Source organism: Ipomoea nil, unplaced genomic scaffold, assembly GCF_001879475.1.
Source record: "Ipomoea nil cultivar Tokyo-kokei standard unplaced genomic scaffold, Asagao_1.1 scaffold1562, whole genome shotgun sequence".
Classification (NCBI taxonomy): Eukaryota; Viridiplantae; Streptophyta; class Magnoliopsida; order Solanales; family Convolvulaceae; genus Ipomoea; species Ipomoea nil.
The window spans coordinates 1,113,762-1,138,490 of NW_017617990.1; the positions used below are offsets into that span (position 1 = coordinate 1,113,762).

General features: G+C 36.7%; 1 protein-coding gene across 1 annotated transcript; it reads left to right on the top strand.

Moving 5' to 3' along the window:
* The first annotated feature begins 1,257 nt into the window (after positions 1 to 1,257).
* On the top strand, positions 1,258 to 2,904 carry LOC109189775 (polygalacturonase-like). Its single transcript, XM_019340394.1, has 4 exons — positions 1,258 to 1,783; positions 1,871 to 2,160; positions 2,287 to 2,515; positions 2,652 to 2,904. The coding sequence occupies exons 1-4, from the start codon at positions 1,343 to 1,345 to the stop codon at positions 2,868 to 2,870; spliced, it is 1,179 nt and encodes a 392-aa protein (XP_019195939.1). The 5' UTR covers positions 1,258 to 1,342; the 3' UTR covers positions 2,871 to 2,904.
* The last annotated feature ends 21,825 nt before the right edge of the window (positions 2,905 to 24,729 follow it).

Genomic DNA, 24,729 nt, shown 5'->3' on the forward strand with positions numbered 1-24,729 from the left:
GATCGTAATTCTGAACTACTCACGCACATTAAGCACAAATTTCACGCATATTAAGCACAATACTCATGCACATTAAGTACAAAACTCACGCATATTAACATCACGCACATTAAGTACAAATCTCAGGCACATTAAGCACAACACTCACGCCCATTAAGTATAAACCTCACGCACATTAATCCACCACACAACCGCACGGGAAGCAGCAAATGCACCTGATCCCTTCCCTATATATATATATATATATATATATATATATATATATATATATATATATATATATATATATATATAATGAAAAAATTATCAAGACCGAGTTAACTCGACCTAATTGGACGAGTTAACTCGGCCAAGTTAGACGGCTGGCCGGCTGTCTAGGTCGATTTTGCAACCAAATGAACATTGTAATACTTTGACAAAAAATATAATATTTTAAAATCAAAATGTAATACTTAGGGCTAAATAGTTATTTATGAAAAAATGTAATACTAATTATGAATAAATGGTTTAATTGTTACTTACGAGAAAAAGTTTAATACTTATATTACGAAAAATGTGATAATTTTTGTTATGAAAAATGTAGTATTTTTTAATCAAAATATAATATTAAGAGTTGAAAGGTTACTTAAGATGAAAATTGTAATACTTAAAAATATCGATCTATCTCACAGATGATGATCTGTAAGATGATCTTATAGGCGAATTCGCCAAAAAAAAAAAAAAAAAGGCAAATTATGAATAGTAGAAAGTAGAAAGTTTGACAATTTCACTTGGGAGTTGGGACCCAATCTCTTGATTTAATGCTCAATACGTGCCTAAATTTTAGATAATGCACTTGCTTTCCATTTAATTTTCTTTCAAATTTTTAACCAAATTCCTGCGAAGAAGACTTGTATGGTCAGTCTTCCCAAGAATTCTTTCATATTTTTGTATTCATTGTCTTAATATTTAAAAAGTTAATTACGCTAAAGATGAAAAATTATTTATATGCATGTATTTCATGGATACCAATTTTTCAAATCTAAGCTTTTAATGTTATGCCAAAAATTATAATTAGTAAGTAATTTTATTTTTTTATACTTGTATAACAGGTAACACCACATTTTGAAGGTAGGAGATAGACTTGACTCTCCATATTTTTGCCAAACACTCCCTTTTCGTTTTGTTAGTTAAACATTGACAAATGCTACACATGATTTATACATGCATGCATGCATGATTCAATTTCTTAGACCAATTGTTCACCTGTTGCCTATAAATACCCTCCTCTCTTCTTCAACTTCTCACCACTCCTCTCTCTCTCTCTACAATACATACAATCCATCATCATATACATACAAACATGGCAGTGTGTAGACTTTTTTCCTCACTTGTCTTCATCTTTATGTACGTAACATGTACATTAGCAGCCAATGCTAAGTACAACATTCAAAGCTATGGAGCAAAACCCGATGGCAAGAGTGACTCCACCAAAGCCTTTCTGGCGGCATGGGCGGCGGCGTGTGCCTCCACCGCCCCCGCCACCATTTACGTGCCGGCGGGGACATTCTTGGTTGGGAGTGTGAGTTTTGGGGGCCAAACATGCAAGAACAATGCCATTTCGTTTCAAATAGATGGCACGCTTCTGGCCCCATCGGACTACAATGTGATCGGAAAGGGTGATAATTGGATCAAATTCGAAAGGGTGACTGGAGTTTCCATTGTCGGCGGAACCCTAGACGCTCAGGGCACTGCTCTTTGGTCCTGCAAAAATTCCGGCAAGAGTTGCCCCGACGGAGCTGCGGTATACATTAATCTTCAATCATATAGATACTATATATATATTTTTTCTAACTTGAATTTTGGTAAATACAAACGTATGTACGTACAGACACTGGCATTTTACAACTCAAACAACATTGTTATCGACGGATTAAGATCAAAAAACAGTCAAAAATTTCACATTCGCATTGACAGCTGCCATAAAGCCAAGTTGCAAGAAGTGATGATCTCGGCTCCCGGAAACAGCCCCAACACCGACGGAATTCACGTGCAATCGTCGTCCGATGTAACAATCTTGAATTCCCACATCGGCACTGGCGACGACTGTATTTCGATGGGCCCCGGCAACTCCAACTTGTGGATTGAAAACATTGCTTGCGGCCCCGGCCACGGAATCAGGTCGGTCCGTCAAAAACATCCTTAAACAAACAATTTGATTCCATTGCGGCAGCCTTTACTTTACAAATGAATAAGAATCTTAATTAAGGAATCTTTGTTAAGTTATATGTGTTTGTGTGCCCGCAGTATTGGGAGTTTAGGTTGGGAAAAGCAAGAGGCTGGAGTACAAAATGTGACCGTTAAAACTGTTACATTTACCAGTACTGAAAATGGGTTGAGGATCAAAACGTGGGCAAGGCCAAGCAACGGGTTTGTGAGAAATATTGTTTTCCAGCACGCAGTCATGTCTGACGTACAAAACCCCATCATCATCGACCAAAATTACTGTCCTAACGATCAAAACTGTCCTCATCAGGTCGATTATATTCCTAGTTCCACCACTATCTTCAAAACCTTAAAATCAACGAAAACACCCAAAATTAAATCTGCTTTTCCATATATAATTAATGCTAATGTTAATTAACATTTTTGTTGGTTAATTATTATCTTAGGGCTCTGGCGTGAAGATAAGTAACATAAGGTACCAGGACATACATGGAACATCAGCTACTGAAGTTGCAATGACGTTTGACTGCAGCAAGACACAACCCTGCAATGGTATAACGTTGGATGATGTAAACTTAACATACAAAGATCACCCTGCTGAAGCCTCCTGCTCTAACGCTGACGGCACGTCTTCCGGTTTAGTTACGCCGGCGAGTTGCCTCTAGTATAGGCGGCTAATATATATATATATATATATTTATGCTGCTTTTTAGATTATTATATTGAAGTACTATATCTATAATTAATTTGCTGCTTATTAGTTGAGGCTGTTGGCGCCTAATTTGGTCTTCCTACAAATGTATACCATACATACCATAATACTATATACACTTTTGTCTTTTTGAATGATTGGAAATTTGGAACCGATATAATACTTTTTTGAATTTATTTTGCTGCAAAATCTTATATATGTCACCTAACTAACATCCATCGTCTCATCATCAAAATCCCAAAAATAAATTATTTAATCATTTATTATTATATAATTTATATGCATGTAATTTCTTACAGTAAAATAATATTGTTGGTTACGTAAAATGATTAGGAGTGGAAATGGGAGTGATTTAGGCACGCAAGAGAATTGAAAATAATATAATAATATATTTGAGAATGAAAACCACATACATGCACGGGAGGAAATTGATTAGTTAGGAGTATCTATAATTATTACTTTGTATAGTTAGTATAATGTTATTAGGTTATAATTATTATATGTGCTACTAGTAATTTAGTATAAATAAGTTTATTATATATGAAGATTAAGAAGTAGAGAAACATACTATTATTCTATTATTTTTAACTATTCTTCTTGGAGTTGAGCTCTCGAATACTCAAAGTGTGAAATTAGAGTTTGTCATGATTCGAATACGGTTAGGAGCCAGAAACCTTCTCGAAAGGTTTTCAATCCGTTACGGTCCTATCTAGGATTGTAATCATGGTTGCAGTAGGCGCTAGGCGCTAGTCGGGCGCCCGGACAGCGCCTAGCACCTAGGCGGAATCTAGGCGCCGCTAGGCGGACGCCAAAAAAACAGTGGTAGACTTGCAGTTTGACAATTTTAATGAGGTTGTTTTCAACATTTAATCAAATAACACATCCAAATAAATGAATTAAAGATAATTCATAAGTCATAACATCAAAATAATGATTTTAAAAAAAAAACATTAAAATAATATTAAAAATTAAAAATACTCAAATACTTCAATCATCCAAAGATTCAAAGTATCAAACTAGTCTACGAGTGTATATATGTCATATTATATATATGTATGCGCGCGCGCGCACACACATATATATAATAAAAAAAATAGGCCGAGCCGATCGGGTTAACTCGACCGAAACCCGATCGAAATGGACGAGTTAACTCGACTAACTTCGACGCTAGGCGGCCAAATTGGCCGAGTTAGGCGCTAGACGGACGTCTAGGCGGCCAGTAACGTAACCTAGACGGGCGCCTAAGGGGGAAATCGCCACGGTCTAGAGGCGCCTAGACCGATTTTTACAACCCTGATTGTAATAGATATGTTACGGTCCTATCTAGGGGTGTAATAGATGATTAATTCAATAAGGGCATCTGCATGATGAAATTACAACGATTATAACTTAGGGTATTGGTCTAGTGATGAAGCGACATGGTATGGATTCTATTTCTGCCGAAAACATTGAGGGCTTGGGTTTGGATTGAACTTGTATATTATAAAAATATATATTTTAGTGTTAAGTAGTGTAGAAATCAGATTAATTCCAATAAGTTGTCAAAAATAAAAAACTGCAATTATATTGCTTGAAATGGAAGTAACAACACGTACAATAAGGCAGCCGCCCGCCGTTAACGTACAAATCAAGTATATCATCACATGCATGCTAAATATTAATTTCCTTATTCACTGACGCAATACACATGTTCAATACTCTAATTTTTATTTTTATTTTAAAAAATAATTTGAATTTTATAACATAGAAAAATAACAAATTATATTTAGTGATAAACTGAAATATCATTATTAATAACTAATAGTAGGCATCTTAATTTGACAATTAGTCGATTACAACATGTTATATGAGAAAAAAAAAAAATACCATTATCTTATATATTGCAGGGGATTTGCAGGATATCAGTACAACCAATTCTGTGGAGTGATTAGTCTAAGTTTCATAGGAAATTAACCCAAAAGGGCGGGGTAGCTCAAGTGGTAAATGAGTTGTTTTACGGAGACGATTCCTGGGACTATTACTGAAAATTATGGAATTTTTGACCACTTGAAAGTGATCTTAAATTAAGTCGAAAGCAAAAAATGGTTGGAAATAGCTATAAAGGTTTTTCCGGACACCAAAAAGTGGTCGGAACAAAGATTTCGACTTGATTTAAAATCATTTTCAGGTGGTCAAAAATTCCATAATTTTCAGCAGTGGACAATCTGAATTTGATTCTTACAAGTGACAATTTCTCTTGAACTAGTTCCCGTGCCTCTTGGGTATTGTTGACGTTGATCACACAACCTTTTTGGCGCTTAGCTTGTAAGTTGTAACTATTTGAATTTTGGTATGTATTGACGTGGTGCGGTGGTTCTGTGTATGAATTGAACATACAAGAGTCAGCATTTTGGCCCACCAAATCCGTTTCGGTTTTAATTTCCCAACATGATGAATTAGGGCAGCAATAGCAATATGGCATGAAACATAGGGTGCTAGCTACTAACATGCTAGATCATTACCCAAACCTCAATAATTTTCAAAAGTTTCATTTTGGAACTAACTAAATCTCTCTCTAAGAAAAAGAATGATGATGTTGATGACATATATATATATATAAAATAAAGTTATATTTTTGTTATTTTTTTATGACAAAAATAATTTGTAACCACTGTCTGGAAGTGTAAATGGTTAAATCTTAGCCCCCATACAACATAAAAAAACAGGTAAACTATATTAGAAATGTCTTATTCAATGAGATTGACTAAGAGGATATTAGGCAAAAATTGAACTCATGACTATCCAAAAAAAAAAATCATGCATTCATGCTCCATTTACTCCGTCACCTCTTTCGAAGCCTAGTTAGAGTTTTGGAATATAATGAGAATCAAATAGACCATCGAACTGCATACACAATAATGCAATATTAGGACCTTGGAGCTAAAAATCCTACAATTGAATTCCTAAACTAATCAAATTCATGCAATTTATCCAATTTGCAGGTTTCTAACAGGTCAACTCAAATTTAAAATAATTTTAAAAAGTAATTATTTAAAATTAAAATATTAAAAAAATTATTTATTTAATTTTTTAAAAAACAAGACTTCATCCTCAGCCGGCGACAAAGAAACTCTTTGTCTTTGGCCATGGAGATGAAGTCCTGTTTTTTTTAAATTTTATATAATTATTTTTAAAAAAGTTTTTTAAAAAAATGAAATTTGGGATGATCTGTTAGAAACTTACAAATTCAAAAAATTGCATGAAATTCGTTAGTTTAAGATTCAATTCTAAACTTTTTAGGTTCAATGATCTAATTGCATTATCGTGTGTATGATCTATTTGACCCGTATTCCTAATTTTTTTTTTTATTTATTAAATAGTTATGCACGAATTTAAAAGTCATGACATGGGTAATGCGTACATATTATGTTCATGTTCATATCAAAAGATACTGAATTATGTTTTTAATAAAACACGAAAAATATAATGATATTACAATTGAGATATACATACATGTCAATATTTTCAACATCGATCACGTTATGCATTGGGATAGCCAACGGCACGTTATGTGCATTGACAAATCTCCAAATTAAAATGTATATTAAAATTGAAAATTGAAATAAACTTTTTCCCAAAGCATGTGGGACAGTAGCATAGCATATTAGGATGCATGTGGAATAGTTGGAGAGTTGTGGGCTTCGAAAAATATAATGTTACAAGTCAAAATATGGAATCACATCACAGCCAAAACAAAATTTGCCTGAAATAAGTTAAGGAATATAATTGAATCCCCTGAAACATGGTACGTGTATTAATCATCACCATTCCTGGTCTTGGCATTAGTGCAATGAAACAGCCGGAATTTGAGGTCAAACCAGCACATAAAGGCCTTTGTAAAATAGTTAGCTTATATGTTAATTTTGACTTATTTGACCACTATTAATTGTTTAACTTAGTTTAAAAATCAATATAAGTGTTTGATTAATTAGCTTTTTGTACTCCAAAATGTTAAAATTCAAAAAACTACTCAAAGTAACTTTTTCAAAGAGCTTTTTGAGAAAAGAAATTATACCAAACACCTATCTGCTAACAACTAATTTACCAAATACCTTTCTACAATCAGCTAATGTTATCAACTAGTTAACCCAATCAGCTAATATCTAACAACCATTTATCAAACATGGCCAAAATCAATAAAGTCTACCTTGCATTGTAGACCATAGTCTAAAAATAACCGATTTTGTATCTATAATTAACACATTATGTACCTGCAGTTGATAGTTTCGATCTGTATCTGTAGCTATCATATTATGTGTTAGCAATTATCAAGTCCAATTCTGTATCTATAATTGACGCATTCTATATATACCTACAATTGATAATTTCTGTACATGTAAATATTATGTCAGCAATTATCAAGTTATTTTATTTTTTTATTTTTTTTGAAAACAAGATAGTAACTTCATTAATTCAATAACCCAGCAAGACAAGTAGGTGGGGTATCAACCCACGATCTTGAGACAGCCATGGAATCGGTTGCCCGAGCCAACTTATGGGCCACCAGATTCGCTGATTTCATGACATGGCGAACACAAACGTTCCCTATGTCCCTCGCAATTGACCGACATTGCATAACAATAGCTCCTACATACGATAAATCAATTACACTGGAATTAAAAGCAATGCAAAAATTTAAACAGTCAGATTCGAAAATAACATGAGTCGGATTCAAGGTTTTAAGCCAGCTTAGCGCTTCCTTTGCTGCCGCGACCTCAGCCATGTACGGGTCTTTGTCGCATCGCAACTTGCCACACTTAGCTGCCACGAAACGACCATCATGATCACGAACCACAGCACCAAAACCAGCACCGGACGTGAAAATGGCTGCGTCCACATTACACTTCAGAGTATTGTATGGTGGAGGTTCCCACTGGTCTGGCATGCTACTCTCCCTTCTCATACCTTGATTCTTCCCGTAAGTCTCTTTCCAGACAACCTGCAACCTATGCAACTGCTCACGCATTCCTACCACCGTAGGTGTAGCTTGCCGCCATACCGCATCATTCCTCGCCAACCAAACCGTCCAGCAGATAGCAGCTAGAAGTGCCGCTTGATCAATATTTGCTGAGCCGATGCAACTCTCCATAAGCTGTTGTATACTCTGGCCTTGGCGTATGTCCTCATCCCTCCACAAAGCTCTGGCATACGTACAATCACATAAAAGGTGTTCAGTTGATTCAGACTGTGAACTGCATAATGGGCAGCCCCCTCCTAACCACACCCTCTTTTTTTGCAGATTTTCTTTCACTGGGAGTATGCCACGAATGCACCGCCACAGAAAGTTTCGGACTTTCGGCGGCACTGGAAGGGACCATAATTTATTCCAAGAATGAAACTGGTTTGTAACCTCCGAGTCGTCTAGATTTGCCGTCAGCAACTGGTACCCATGCTTCACTGCATACATCCCCTTCAGATCACCCGGCCATCTCCATGTATCTTCAGAAAGAGTATTCATCGGGGTCGCCAATATTCTTCGCACGTCATCTTCATGGAAAATGTCCCTAATTATTTCTACATCCCACCGACCATTGTTGTCGAGTAATCCGTGGACCTTGGCCTCTTTCAGACTTTCGTTGCATGGAGTGATGAGTTGAGGATTAGCAGAATCTGCCAACCAACCCCATCCCCAGATGCGTGTATTCTTCCCATCCCCGAGCCGTCGAGCTGCGCCACATTCCAGTACCTCTTGCCCCGCAATAATACTGCGCCAAATATAACTCAGGTTGTTGCCTAACGACGCTTCCAAAAAGTCACAAGCAGGAAAGTATTTTGCCTTTAACAATTTACTAACCAAAGAATCTGGATGAATCATAAGGCGCCACCCTTGCTTCGCGAGTAAAGCTTTGTTAAATTCGTGCACTCTGCGGAACCCTAGGCCCCCCTTGCTCTTTGGGGTACACAAACAGTGCCAATTCATCCAATGGATCCCCTTAGTCCCTGTGCCACCACCCCCCCACCAGTAACGATTAAATAATTTTTCAATAGACGTGCATACAGGGATCGGCAAAAGAAAAGTAGACATCGTGAAAATTGGCAAAGCTTGCGCAATGCTTTTCAGAAGCACTTCTTTACCTGCTTTGGAAAGAAACCTGTGTTGCCACGAGTTGATACGCTCCCGGACTTTTTCCTCCACATAACGAAAAGTAGCAGTCTTATTGCGTCCTAGTACCGAGGGAAGACCCAGATATTTCCCGAGATCATTTGCCTCGCGAACCCCAATGCATTCGGACACCATCATACGCTGAACGGGGTCGGTATTTAAACTAAATACCGCACTGGACTTATCGTAGTTGATCAATTGACCTGATACTGCACTGTACAAATCCAAACAATCCTTCACCGACAACGCTTCCTGTTGATTCGCCCTGAAGAACAGGAGACTGTCGTCAGCGAAAAACAGGTGCGACACACTCGGAGCTCCCCGAGCTACCCTTACACCGTGAATGGCCCCGCGAGCCTCTGCCTTTTGTAGTAAAAGGGATAAGGCTTCGGCGCAGATAATGAAAAAGTAAGGGGATAGCGGGTCTCCTTGTCGAATGCCTCAGGTGGGGCCGACGGTACCCGCCACCTCCCCATTAACCATGATGGAATAGTTCACCGATGTCACGCATAACATGAGCAACTCCACCCATTTTCGGTTAAAGCCCAAAGCCCCCAGCATACCTTCTAGAAAACCCCATTCCATACGATCGTACGCTTTAGCCATGTCTAGCTTTAGCGCCGCCCAACCCACCTTCCCACTGGTCTTCCTCCTCAAAAAGTGACCAATTTCCCCGGCCGCTATAATATTGTCCGTCAATAACCGATCAGGGACGAAAGCGCTCTGGGACAAAGACACGACGTGTCCCAGGCACCCCTTTAACCGATTGGCTAACATCTTGGCCAGCACTTTGTACACCACGTTACAAAGTGCTATAGGCCTTAAATCAGAGACTTTCTCCGGGATTTTCTTCTTAGGCAAAAGGACTATATTCGAGTCATTTAAACCTCGAGGAAAGTTCCGGGTCTCAACACATCTGAGTATAAACATTGAAAGATCGTGGCCTAGAATCGGCCAAAAGTGTTGGTAAAAAGCTGGCGACATGCCATCTGGGCCCGGAGCTTTCTCCGGGGCCATAGAGAACAGAGCGGCTTTTACCTCTGGAACCGTAAACGGTTGCAACAAAGCAGAGTTCATTTCGTCTGTAACTCGATGATTGACTCGATCATAAATATTGGCTGATGTATGCCCAGAGGAAAAAATTTGGTTATAGTACCTTAATATCTCATCATTCATGTGTGTCCCTTCTTGCCAGACTCCTTGTTGATTTTGTACCCGAAGCAAATGATTCCGCTTACGTCTGGCTGTTGTGATTTGTGAAAAAACTTCGTATTTGAGTCGCCGTGCCGCAGCCAAAGTTGTTTAGACCGTTGCTTCCAATAAATTTCTTCTTGTCGAAGGAGTATAGTCAATTCACGTTCAGCATCCATAAATTTCCGAACGGCCTCCTCTGACCGGTCCTCCTTCAAATCGCCTAGCCGGGAACGCAGCATCTTTATTCTGTTACCAAATTTCCGCACATAATCTCCGCCCCATCTGCGTAGCCTCTGACCGCACATCGCAATGTGATCCTGAAAATTGTGACCAATGGATTGTTGCCACACGTTCTCCACCACCTTTGCGCACCCTGCTTCCGTAAGCCATGCCGATTCGAATCGGAACGGCCTTTTAATTGATCGAACTGGCCTAGCTTCCACATCCAGTAAAATGGCAGTGTGATCAGATTCAAGGGTGTGGATATTACGGACTTCAGCATCCTCGTATATGTCAACCCATTCCGTGGTCGCTACTGCCCGGTCCAAACGTTCTTCAACCCACGACTCTGTTCCATGCCCCTTCTCCCAAGTGAATTTATCTCCAGACATGCCCAGATCACCAAGATTACAGTCGTCCAAAGCCTCGTTAAAACCGTCCATGAGAGCATCCGGGTGAGAGTGAATGCCCCTTTTTTCAGATAAGCAAGATATGTCATTGAAATCACCGATTACCACCCATGGCAACGATGATTTATCCCGAAGTTGGCGAAGCAGATCCCAAGTAATGCACCGTTCAGATCTGTCCGGATTACCGTAAAAGCCTGTGAGCCTCCACGCCGGTTTCTCCGGAATTGTGATCGCCATATCAATGTGATTCATAGAGTAACTCAAAATAGTCGCAGAGTCCTTATCCCTCCAAAACATTGCCAGACCTCCGCCCCTACCCACACAGACCACGCTAATCGCACCTTCAAATCCCAATTGAACACGAACTTTTTCCACCTGACTGGAATCAGTTTTCGTCTCCGTTAAAAAGACAAAAATGGGTCGCTGCCTGGACACGATGCCCAGGAGTTCGCGAACTGTCCGGGTGCCACCCATCCCCCGACAGTTCCAGCTAAGAATGCTCATTTGGCTTGGCGAGTCTGCCCAACCAGACCCGCCGTCGACATGTTTTTTGCAGTTTCGAACATGGTCACGTCCTCTCCGTGATCACTCCCGGATGCTTCATTGCTCTCACGCCTCCTCTTCAGGTTACCCTGCATACCCCCAGCTTCGTCCATAGCCAAAAGAGTCAGTGGCGATTGCACATACCCGCCAACGTTCGGCGTCACCTCCGGCTGAGTTGCGGACAATAGCCATTTAGCCCCCACCGGCTTAACCTGCCGTCTCGGTCCTGCTCTCAGCCAACTCCCATATGGATACGCCTCCGGCGGAATGCTTTCCTCGTAGACGCGTTTACAGAACTTTTCGGAATGCCCTATCACACCGCAACAAAAACAGAACGTTCCCATCTTCTCGTAACGAAAGTTGATCCACTGTGTACCCCCATCCTCCGTCTCTTAAGCGGCGACGTAATAGATAGCTTCACCCTGATTCGGTGATAACTTTTCCAGAAGCCTCCGAAATTCAAAGGATCGGATGAAACGTAGACTCCGATGACATTTCCTATGCGTTCGATGAAATCGAGAGAGGCATATGTCGTTGGTAGACCATGGATCTGAACCCAGCAGCAAATGGAGTTTAATACGACATCCTCTGGTCGCATATCCGACGACACCTTTTCGCACACCATCATGTGATTTTCAAAAGACCACGGGCCGTCTTCCAGGACCCTCTGAAGATCCTTCGGATGTGGGAATTGGAATAGGAATAGGTCATCCTCAAGAGCTGTGACTTGCATGCCCATGACCGGTCTCCAGATTGATGCAAGGACCTGCTGCATGTAATCGAATTTGATCGGCCGATCGGTTAGGAAACGCCCCACCAGATTGTGACGCAGAGGTGTCGTTATGGCGGACCTGATATCCGGTGCCTCAAGACCGCCGGAGTCTTCCTCCACCAGAGACAGATCAGCGCAACGTTCCTCCAATTGACGTACATCCATGATGAAACAGCGTGTGGATAGGAGATGTATGATCAGTAAGACACAGCGGAATGGCACAGAAACCATCGAACAAAACATTGCTAAAATACCCTAGAGATCCAGGGAGACACTCACATAGGCACTACCTATGGAGGAAGCCACGATTGGAAAACGTCAGCACGAAAGAACCACGATCAGAAAGTCACGATCGGAAACACGATCGGAATTAGCGAACTATGCAGAGCGTTTTTCCACCTAATGAGAAATTTATTCCCGCTATCAAGGTTAGTATATATGTATGTTGAACGCTTGTGAATGCCATTTGCGCAACTCTCTTCTCTGAGACTCTCAGATCTCTTCTCTGTTCTCTGACTTCTCTCAATCTCTCTACTCCTCTCAATCCTCTCATCCTCTGAGTCTCTGACCTCTCTCTACTCTCTGAGAGTCTGAAACTCTGAGTCTCTAGTTTCTCTATCTGAGACTCTGACTTCTCCGATACTCCGATACTTCGATTGTCTGATTGTCCGGTGGTCGGTGACCGTTGGTGACTTGTTGAGTTGGTGCCTGGTGGTGGAAGCCCTCGTGGTGATTATTGATTAGAGGCCCTTGTTCTCTGGGGAATATTAAGGGGAAACCAAGTAAAGCACAAACCCTAGTTTTTGTTTTTATTGTTTGTTGATTTTATTCTCTGCATGTTCAGATGTTCGTATATTTGTGTTATATTATGTTATGTTGTGATCTATTTTGTGATCTATTATGGTGGAAGCTGTTGTAATCTCAAACCCTAGTTTTGTAGTTGTGATTTACTCACTGATTTACTCACCCTAGTCTTATAGATTGTGATTTGTGTGGATTGTGATAATGTGGTCTGTTGAGAAGTTCCAGATTGCATGTCACTTGTCTCTAATTTGTGATACTTTGATAGTTTGATTAGGGTTTCTGTGATAGTTATTTTTGTGGACCGTGATAATGTGATCTGTTGAGAAGTTCCAGATTGCATGTCACTTGTCTCTAATTTGTGATACTTTGATAGTTGGATTAGGATTTCTGTGATTGTGATTTCTGTGGACTGAGATAATGTGATCTGTTGAGACTTGAGAAGTTCCAGATTGCATTTATTGGTGGAAGCCATTAAATGATAATATTTGCATATTTGCATAAAAGTTAAAGGCTTGAATGTGAAATTATCAAGTTTCAAACTTGAAATTTCCATTTATTGGTGGAAGCCATTAATTGAAATCCAGATAATGATGAACTGGATACAGTTCCTGAATCTGGATTTCTTTCATTCTTTGACTCAGTTTATGGATGTATTACCCTTAATTGAATGTAAATATGTAAATATGTAATAGTGAAAATGTGAAATCTTGATACATGATGACACAAACAAGTGTCTGAATCTTGATTTCTTTGTATGTTTATGTGATTGTTGCCTTTGCTGAGTACTTGATGTACTTGTATTTGTTGGACCTTTAATTGATGCCCATCATTTTAGATGGAGAGCATCAATGTTCCTGATTCTGGACCTCAACCCTCAACTCAAGAGGGACATGGAGAACAAGCCCAAGGCACTGAGAAACCTGCTCAACAGCCTCAGGTTACTCCTGTTGTTCCTGCAAAAAAGAGGAAGGTGGTTGAGTCTAGATCTCCAATCTGGGATCACTTTGAAAAGATCAAAAGCTCTGAAAATATAGTGGTTAAAGGCAAGTGCCTTTACTGCCTGAAAGTGTTTGTCTGTGAGTCTAAGAAACATGGCACATCATCTTTGAGAAATCATATGGTGGCATGCCTTAAAAATCCTCATGCAAAGGATACTAGGCAGTCCCTTCTCACATTCAATACTGTTTCAACTTCTGCAACAGAGGCTCCTGTGGGAGTTTTGGGGACATGGGTCTTTAATCAAGAGGCCATTAGGAGGGCATTGTGTGAGATGATCATCATAGATGAACTCCCTTTTAGGTTTGTTGAGGGTCAGGGGTTCAAGAAGTTAATTCTTGTAGCTTGTCCTAGGTTTCAGATTCCTTCTAGGTGGACTATTTCTAGGGATATCTACCAAATTTTCCTAGATGAGAGGTTGAGTCTTAAGAAGGTGTTTAGGGTGGGCACCCAAAGGGTCAGTTTAACCACTGATACATGGACTTCTGTCCAGAGGATTAATTATATGTGCATTATTGCACATTTTATTGATGACCAGTGGAAGCTTCAGAAAAAAATAATTTTCTTTGTCCCTGTTTCTTCTCATAGGGGGGAGTATATTGCCAAAGCCTTAGAGAGTTGTCTGTTGGAGTGGGGGATTAAAAATGTGTTCACTGTGACAGTGGACAATGCTTCTTCTAATGATACAGCTATGGGATTTTTTAAAAGCAAGCTGTTGTCTTGGGGTTCTTCTTCTGTTAGGGTGCAGTATATGCACATGAGGTGTATATCCCATATCTTAAACTTAGTGGTTCAAGATGGCTTGAGGTTTGCAGATGAGTTAGTAAAAAGGATGAGGGATGCAGTGAGATGGGTTAGGAACTCACCTGCTAGGTTGAATAAGTTCAGAGAGCTTGTTGAACTCATTGGGGTGGAAGCCAAAGCAGCTTTGCAGCTTGATGTCCCTACAAGGTGGAACAGCACCTACATTATACTCAACACTGCAATTCAATATCAAAGTGTCTTTGACTCATATCATCAAAATGATCCATCTTTTTCTGCTGACTTAGGTTCTGCACCTTCTTTCCTGGATTGGCAGACTGTAGAAAGCTTAATGAAGCTTTTGAAAACTTTTTATGAAATGACAGTGAGAATATCTGGTGCTCTTTATGTCACTTCTAACACATTCTTCTTTGAGATCTCTGATCTAAGTTGCATGCTGGAAGATATGACTAAAGCTGAGAATACTGAAAAGGTAAAACCCTTGTGTTTATTTGTGTATAACTTGTAACTATTTTAAAATGTTTATGCTTTCTAAGTGTCTGTATTTATTAGGCAATGGGGACAAAAATGAAAGACAAGTTTGATAAGTACTGGGGAGATCCAGAAAAAATAAACCATCTCATTTTCTTTGCCAATATTCTGGACCCCAGAGATAAGGAGGAGTACATGCCTCACTAGTTTGTCCAGTTGTATGGAGATGTCAAAGGCAAAGATTGTTTTGCCAAGGTCCAATCTGCAATGGTTGCATTGTATAATGACTATGCAGCTACATACTCTGACAGTTCATCCTCTAACCAACCTGTCCAGTCTCAGGCTACTAGTTGTACAGTTGGTAGGCCTGTCTCAAGGATGAAGAGTGAACTTAAAAAAAAAGAGATTGGAGAGTGGTGGTGGAAGCAGTAAGCAGACAGAGCTACAAATTTACTTGAGTGAAAATCTGGTTGAGGATGATGAATCTGTGAGTTTTGATGTTCTAAAGTGGTGGAAGAGTCATAGTGAGAGATTTCCTATCCTTTCCAAAATGGCTAGAGATGTGCTTGTAGTTCCTATTTCCACAGTTGCATCTGAGAGTGCATTTAGTACAAGTGGAAGGGTGCTTGATGCATTTAGGAGTTCCTTGACTCCTAAAATAGTGGAAGCCCTACTTTGTACACAAGATTGGTTGAGGTTACATAATCAGCCAATCACACTTGAGGAAAATTTAGATGAGGTTGAAAGATTGGAGAAAGGTAAGAATATTTGTATTCATTTATTTTTTACTTTTGTAACTTGTAACTAAATAACTAATTACTTATCCTTATCTGTTTTGCAGAGTTACCCACTGGAGCTGCATCTACTCTACCATCAATGCTGCCATCCATTCCTGTAATGTTTTCAATAATTATTATTTGTTTAACTAATTATTTATCTTTATCTGTTATGGTGTTGTACTGTTGTTTGCTGTTGGCCTTCACAAGATGGAACTCTAAGAGTCTTAACTGTCTAAGTGGCTTGGCAACTTTCTATAGAAATGTTGCCCCACTTAGAGCTGAGCAGTGTTGAGTACTGATGTCCCATTACTTCCATTCTGGATCTCCGGTATTCCTCTCATCCTCTGAATTGATCTCTGTTCAGTTTAATGCATTATTATTTATTACTTATTTTTTTTGGCTATGATGATGCTTCCACCATTGTCTGAACAAATGGTATAGTGTTGCTATGTTGCTCATGTGCTATTATAACACATTTGAGCAATTTGCCACTATCCTTACTTGAAATGGAAAATTGCAATCTGAGCAAGGCTATTAGCCTAACGCCCCTACAACATAATTTTGTTACTTAGTTAGCTGTTTACTAAATATGTTGTCTAATATTGTTTTAAGTTTTGATATTAATAGAAAGAAGTGTAGAAATGGTGATTGATGTCAGCAGATTTGCTGAAAAGATGTTGATTGGAATGATTGCTGAAGTTTAAGTGATTAACTTCGAAGATTGCATTTTTTTTTTGATGTGTTGAAAGTTAAACACTTAAACTTAGATTAATTTTGTTTACTTTTTACAATTTTTGTTGTAAAATTAAATTATTTAGCTCTGAAAATTATTAAGTTGTTGCATGTTTTATTTTGTTTACTTATTAGTTATTACTTATTTTGTTAATAGAGACTTAGTATATCATATCAATATTATTTTGTTTCAGTTACTTATTTTGTTTCAGTTTTTCAATTATTAATGACCTTTTTGAAATCCGAAGGAAGTCCGACATCCGATCCGTATAATCCGAAATCCGAGTTATCATATCCGATAGGGTTTTACGTACAAAAAATAACGGATTGGAGTTCTAAAATGCAATCCGAAATCCGATTGGATGAACAGAATACACATCTGATCCGATCCGATCCGTCCGATGCACAGACCTACATTCTAAATGACAAATTTTACTGTGGACCATGGTCCATGTAGTAATGTGGTTCATAAGATAAGTATCATTCTAATTATATTTCAGTTTCATTTGATAATATTGCTCGATTTTTTCACTTTCATTTTTCACACCCACTAGTTTCATTATAGCAATACCAAAGTATCATTTTAATTCTACTACAGTTTCGTTGACAATATACGTTATTGTATGAGCTCGATTTTGTTGTTTCATTTTTCACACACTAGTTTAATTATAATAATGCTAGAGTATTGTTTTAATTACATTCTACGTTCATTTGACAATATATGTTATTGTATGGTTCTTAATTTTAGTTTCATTTTCCACACACACTAATTTCATTTTAACAACATTAAAGTATCATTTTAATTATACTACAATTTCATTTGACAATACGTTGTTGAATGAGCTCTGTTTTTTAATTTCATTTTTCACACACACTAGTTCATTTTAGCAACACTAAAGTATCATTTTAATTCTACTAAAGTTTCATTTGACAATATACATTATTGCATGAGCTTTATTTTGTAGTTTCATTTTTCACACACACTAGTTTAATTATAGTAATATTAAAATACTATTTTAATTAAAATACTATTTTAATTACATTCTAGGTTCATTTGACAATATTTGTTATTGTATAACTCTGAATTTTAGTTTAATTTTTCATATACAGTAGTTTCATTATAGCAACATATTAAAGTATCATTTTAATTATATTACAGTTTCATTTGATAATATATGTTATTGAATGGGCTCTAGTTTTTACTTTTTAGTTTCATTTTCCACACACACTAGTTTCATTATAGCAACATTGGAGTATCATTTTAATTGTTCTACAGTTTCATTTGACGACCATGGTCCACCTAGCACCGTGGACCATGGTCCACAGTATAACAGCTGTTGAAATAGTGTGATGAGTTAACCAAAGTTAGGAAGAATAGAAAATCGGGCAAATACCAATTTTGATCCCACAAGTATTAGCAAAATGACACTTTTGATCCACATGTTTAATTCCTACCAATTTTCATCCACGACTATCTAATCTAACTCTATAATAAAGCAAGAAGTTTTGCCAATCATTGTTTCCCACCCAATTGAAACTACGCCGTTTTGCTTTAGTATTGTTCCATGATCGAATTGCTTATTCATTGTGCGCGTGTAAGTTGATTCCGCATTGGTAATATGCCTAGCCGTTCTTATTATTATACAATCCTTGGTTCCCAAGGAGTTCAATTAATGTAGAACTCTTGGTATTGTAAACAAGTTGATTAATATTAATATCAAAGCATAAAGAACTGATCCGGCCTACAAGAAAGAATCTTATATATTACATAGATTACATAGATTACATAGAATATGCAGAGTTGCAATTTTCAAATTCACATTAATTGAGATGTGCGATTTCCAAAACATTGGCTCCTGGTATCTTCTTTTTTTTTGAATTCTCAATATGTATAAATACCCGGCTTCTTCAAGTCAAAACACTTCGCAAAATCAGATCACTTTACTACCTTTTCGAAAGCATTTTTGGGTGTTTCAACATGCCTTCCATGTTCATTGCTGTAAAAAACATAAAGCCGGAACACCAGCTCCGGGCAATCAGAGTGAGAGCAGTACGTGTCTATGAAGTTCCTGAGAAAAGGGGAGAGGGGCAGTCCAGTAAGAGCATGGAAGTATTGTTCCATGATGAAGAGGTACTTTTATCTATTTGCCAATCTGATTTTATCTACTACTTTCATGCCATGTTATCTAATTTTTTTGGCTGTTTATAATTTTTTTTCTATTGTATTCGCAGGGAGACTACATTCATGCGAGTATTATTAAAAAAGACATTGGAAAGTATAGAGATACAATAAAGGAAGGGAAAGTGTTTGAAATCAAGAACTTCATGGCTTCTACAAACTACTATGTCTACAAGATTACAGAGCATGGTTTCATGCTTAAATTCAACTACAGAACACAAGTGAAGGAAATACATTCTAATGGCTTTCCTTGCAAAATGTTTAGACTAAAGAGTTTTTTGGCTTTGAAAGATCCTGATGATGTGAATGACAAGGAACTGATTGGTACTAACTTTACCTTTCCTAACTGCTAAAATCTTTTTTATTATACTTTCAATACTTCTTTCTAATATTTTGTTCATTTTGCTGATGTTATTGGAAGGGTAATTGAGATTTACAATCCTGTGGACAAGATTATAGGGGGAAAGGCCACCAAACTAATCGACTTTCAAATTGAAGACAATGCGTAAGTTTTTGAAAATGAACTTTGATTACATTAGAAAATGATGCAGTGGTTTTTTTTTTTTAATACTTTTCTATTTTTTTCTGTTTCTAATCCAGTGAGAACACCATGATGTGTACACTCTGGAATGAGCATGTATCTTCCCTTATGCCTTTTTACAATAGTGATTCGAAAGAACCACTGATTGTTGTCATTCAATGCTGTAGGGCTAAAGTTGTGGGTGGTGAGTTTCTCTACTGTTTTCTGTTCTAATCTATTGATCAATCCACCTTTTTGCTTTTTATTATGGATTGTTTAAACACATGATCCTCTATTTTCTAAAAACATAGTATCTATAAATAAGTGCATCTATTTGTATCAATTTTTTTAGGTGAAGTGAGAATAACCAGTTTGTATGATGCTACGAAGCTTTGGTTCAATGAAGATTTTGAAGAATTTCAAGAGTTTAAGTCAAATTAAGTTAATCTTTTATATTTCTCCTATTTTTTTATTTATCTTTATTAATGTATGCTCTACTCTGTACTTATGATTGTAGACAAGCTATATATTTGTTTTTAACATCTGTGTACTGGATTCAAAAAAAGAAATACATTGAACTCTGTATATATGAAGTTAATCTCTTATATTTCTCCTATTTTTTTTTATTTATCTTTATTAATGTATGCTCTACTCTGTACTTATGATTGTAGACAAGCTATATATATATTTTTTAACATCTGTGTACTGGATCCAAAAAAAAAAATACATTGTACTCTGTATATATATTGAAGTACCATGCTGTACAGTGTATGCATTTCTTTAACTTTAGTAAACTACCACTCAAAAAATAATATAGCTATTTTAAATGTTGTCTACTGTATTGTTGTTAGGTTGTTTAAACACATATGTAAAAAAGTTTCTAATATTTTTTAAGGTTGAAAGCTGAGGGTACTCCAATGAGAAGTCTTAGTACTGGCACACTACATTCAAACTCTACAGGCATTAGTGAGTTTAATAATGCTTCTGTTATTGTAACTAACTTCCATGATATTAAGAAGGTTAAAGAGGTAATCAACACACTAAGCTAGCAATTCTTTCTTTTATTTGATGTAACTGATTTTGTTAAGTGCTATATATACTTATAAAATTATTTGTATACTATAGGATGGGGAATACTATGTGGCTGCTGAGATTCTTGGGTTAGATTTTGAGGATGGTTGGTACTACTTATCATGCCTGAAACTTGGATGTAATAAGAAACTAAAAGAACAGGAAGGAACACTTTTTTGTACTAAGTGTAAAAAGACTTGTATGATGGGTACAGTTAGATATAAAGTAGTTGTTATTGCTCTTGACAAATCTGGAGATGCTCCAATGTTGCTTTGGGATAGAGAAGTGGCAGAGCTTGTGGGTATTCCTGCCTCTATTTTGTATGCAAAATACAAGGAGGTAAATTCTTCTAATTGGCTCTCACCTTTTTTTTCCTATACTGTATTTTCTAAGTTTTTAATTAGGTTATTTATCACCTACCTAAACAGCTTGATGTTGAAGTGCCACCTAAGTTGGATGCTATAGTTGGAATGAAGATGCTGTTTAAGATCAACTTCAAGCTGGCTCAAAAGATGGGTCCCAATTACCCATTCAATGTTGTGAGGGTTGTCAGGGATGAGCAATTGCTGAAAACCTATAGTGACAGGTTTGTGGAGCATCAAGAGCAAGACTTAATCTCTAGGATGATTGAGGAGGAAACTAACACCGATGCAATTTCTGAAGTAAGAATTTGAAACCCTAAGCTCTATGATTTTTTTAAATGATGGTTACTAATAGGGTTTACTGCTTTTCTTAATAACAGGAAGACTCGATTGGAGTTGAAGTGAATAGTCCTGCCACTTCCAGCCCTCGCAAAAGGAAGGAGAAGACAATGCTGAAAACACTGGGGTTATTAAAAGGTCACTTTTGGATGAGTTTTCATCATCCAAAAGTAGGAAGAAGTTGACTGACTCAGAAATCAAAAAGGAAAAAATGTAATTGATATTCATGGTTGGAAGTGATTGTTGTTAGCCTGCTACTATCCAGACATATTTACTTTTTTTTTTTCCTAATCCTGTGGTGTGACACATATTAAATTTTAGTTTTTTTGGAGTTTTTATAAGTTTTAACTACTGTTTTGAGTGATTGCCTAACTGTTTATTACAATTAATTGGTGTATCTACTGCTATTAGAACCTGTTTTGCAGTTTTTCTAATCTTCCTTTCAGGTTATTCAGAGTAAGGATGATAGGTGGCCAAGGTTAGCAAGGATGCTAGGTGGCCAAGGTTTTAAAATGCAGACAGAATGGAAATAGTTTGGGAAGAAACTGACACTTTGTAGTTGTAGTTTTGTATAGGTTCAATTACATGTTTAACTACTACTATAAAAGACTATATATGTAAGTTACTAAAAATATTTAATCATGACAGTTATTTGCAAATAATATTCCAATTCTAAACTGTTATATGTAAATACCTTGTGCCTAAAAAATAGAGTTAGTTTCACTTACCTATTTGCAAAATCTTCTTTTACTCTGTTTGCAACTCTCCAAAGCACTTGATGTCCAAGCTGGTATCCATCAAAATTTGCTAGCACATTTAAAAAGAAATTAGATAACAGCACCTAAATTCAATATTTGTAAAGTAATTAACATTACTGTGTTAACTAAAAAACTGAGAATCTCCTTTAATTAGAAAAATTATTTGATCCTACACAAATCTGACTTCTATACTGATATAGAATAAAACAAAGCAACAAAGTCAAACCAAAAAATTGAAAACTATTGCATTCCTAGTATACTCATACAGATATCAAAGACACTAGAAATAAAAATAGATGAACTAGGTCGATACTCGAGGACCATTTGTTGAAAAAAGTCATTTTATTCAATGTGTCTATTATTAATAAAACAAAGATGTTGCTTCCAATAAAACACATTTAAAGAATATTCTGACACAGTAGAGGAACATTATACCAGTTTTAACCAAAGAGAAAAAAAAAGGACTTAACATTACTGTGTTAACTAATAAACTGAGAATCGACCTTAATTAGAAAAATAATTTGATCCTACACAAATCTGACTTCTATACTGATATAGAATAAAACAATGTACCAAAGTCAAACAAAAAAATTGAAAACTTTTTGCATTCGTGTTATACTCATCCAAATATCAAAGACACTAGAAATAAGGGAAGATGAACTGGGTCGATACTCGAGGACCATTTGTTGAAAAAAGTGATTTTTATTCAATGTGTCTATTGCCTTACAAATTAAAGTGAACAAACTTCCAAACTATGCAAGTATATGCATACAAACTAATCTAAAGACAGGCAAATAAAGATAAAGTCTTAACCTATTTGCTTATATGACCATATTGCTTTTAGTGATCTTTGATTGATGTGTTATTTTCTGCTTGATGCTCTTCAATTACTCCAGAGCTAGGATTATTTCATTCTAAAAAGAATAACAACAAAAAAAAAAGGTTAGAATTTGTGTTCAGAATATTTAATAACAAAACCAAGAGGAAAAGGATACACTGGCATAACAGAGAATTGAAGATTAGTATAATCAAATAATCAATGTGTGTGTTCAATGTTCTTACAACTTATCAAAAGAAATTGACAACAATGGAAGTAAAAACAGATGGACTTGGTCTATACTTGAGGACCATTTGTTGAAAAAAGTCTTTTTAATTCAAAGTGTCTATTGCCTTACAAAGTAAAGTGAACAAACTTACAAAATATGCAACTATAACAATACAAACTCATCTGAAGTAAGGCAAATCAAGATAGAGTCTTAACCTATTTGCTGATATGACCATAGTGCTTTTATTGGTCTTTGATTGAACGCTTATTTTCTGCTTGCTGCTCTTCAATTACTCCAAAGCTTGGATTATTTCATTCTAAAAAGAATAAGAAAAAAAATGGTTAGAATTTGTGTTCAGAATAAAGAATAACAACACCAAGAGGAAAAGGATACACTGGCATAACAGAGAATTGAATAGTTTTAGAAGCAAAGAATCAATGTGTGTGTTCCATGTTCTTACAACTTATCTAAAGAAATTGAATACAATGGAATTATTGTCCTGTGAAGTAAAAGTTAATCATTCTTAGGGAAAGAAACACATTACCTAAGCATTAAATATAATTGATGGCCAGCTATCATTACTATTAAGAGAAAACCCTTCAGTTCCAGTATTATTTTCAAAATCAAGGCAAAAGTTAAATACACTACAATGAACCCATCTAAAGAAAGATGCCCCATCTAACTCCCAACACAGTTCTCCAGTTTCAGACCTCAGCCAAATAGACAATTCACATCTACATTTTCAACTACACACAATAGACAGCACAATGAGGAAAATCACTAAGTCAACAATTATAGGCATCAAAAGGAAACCAAGTGAGGAAAATAAAGGTAATTTCGAAACTTATCTTTTTCATACTTGAAATGAAGCTGCATTGGAGCATCCCTCTTGCTATACGATTCTGTTTATGCTCTCCATCTCCTCAAATAATTACAGTATGTCCATAAAAAACAACATGATAAAGTCGATTAGAGGTTAGGGTTTGTGTGAATAATAATATAGCTATAGCATTTTGAACATGATATTTACACAGTTAACAGTAATCTCAATTGGGTGTTTTTAGAGCAACACTATAAAGAATACGATTTAGAACCCTAATTGCTATGAATCATACAAATATGAAATTAAGATATTTTATCTAGGATTGTCGATCTGCATGCTTACATCCAGAAAAATAGATCAAGTTTAGAATGGACAACAGTGATAAATAGGAAACCCTAAACAAATTGACTGCAAATTTAACGCATACTAACCTTATTAGTTGAAAATTAGCTTCACTGCATCGCGATTTCCACCATTGACTGTTATTGAACACTACGATCTTTCACAGAAATGAAAGATCGCGATTATGTACTGAGAATCGGGGCGATGCTCATCTAGACCCGAGTACAATTTCTGCGGAAACAATGTTCAATAAGAACAGTTGAATCCTAGAGAACGATTAAGGACTGATCTAGATTTAGGCTTGACAGAGAGAGATCGGAAGATCGTTTTGATAGGGTGAAAAACAGATCTGTTCAGACATGCGAAGGAGAAGGGTATTCACCCTTCTTCCTCATCTCAAATATATATATATATATATATATATATATATATATATATATATATATATATATATATATATTTATTTATTTATTTATATCTATAAACTATCTAAATCTATCTATCTATAAATAAATAAATAAATAGATAGATTTAGATAGTTTATAGAT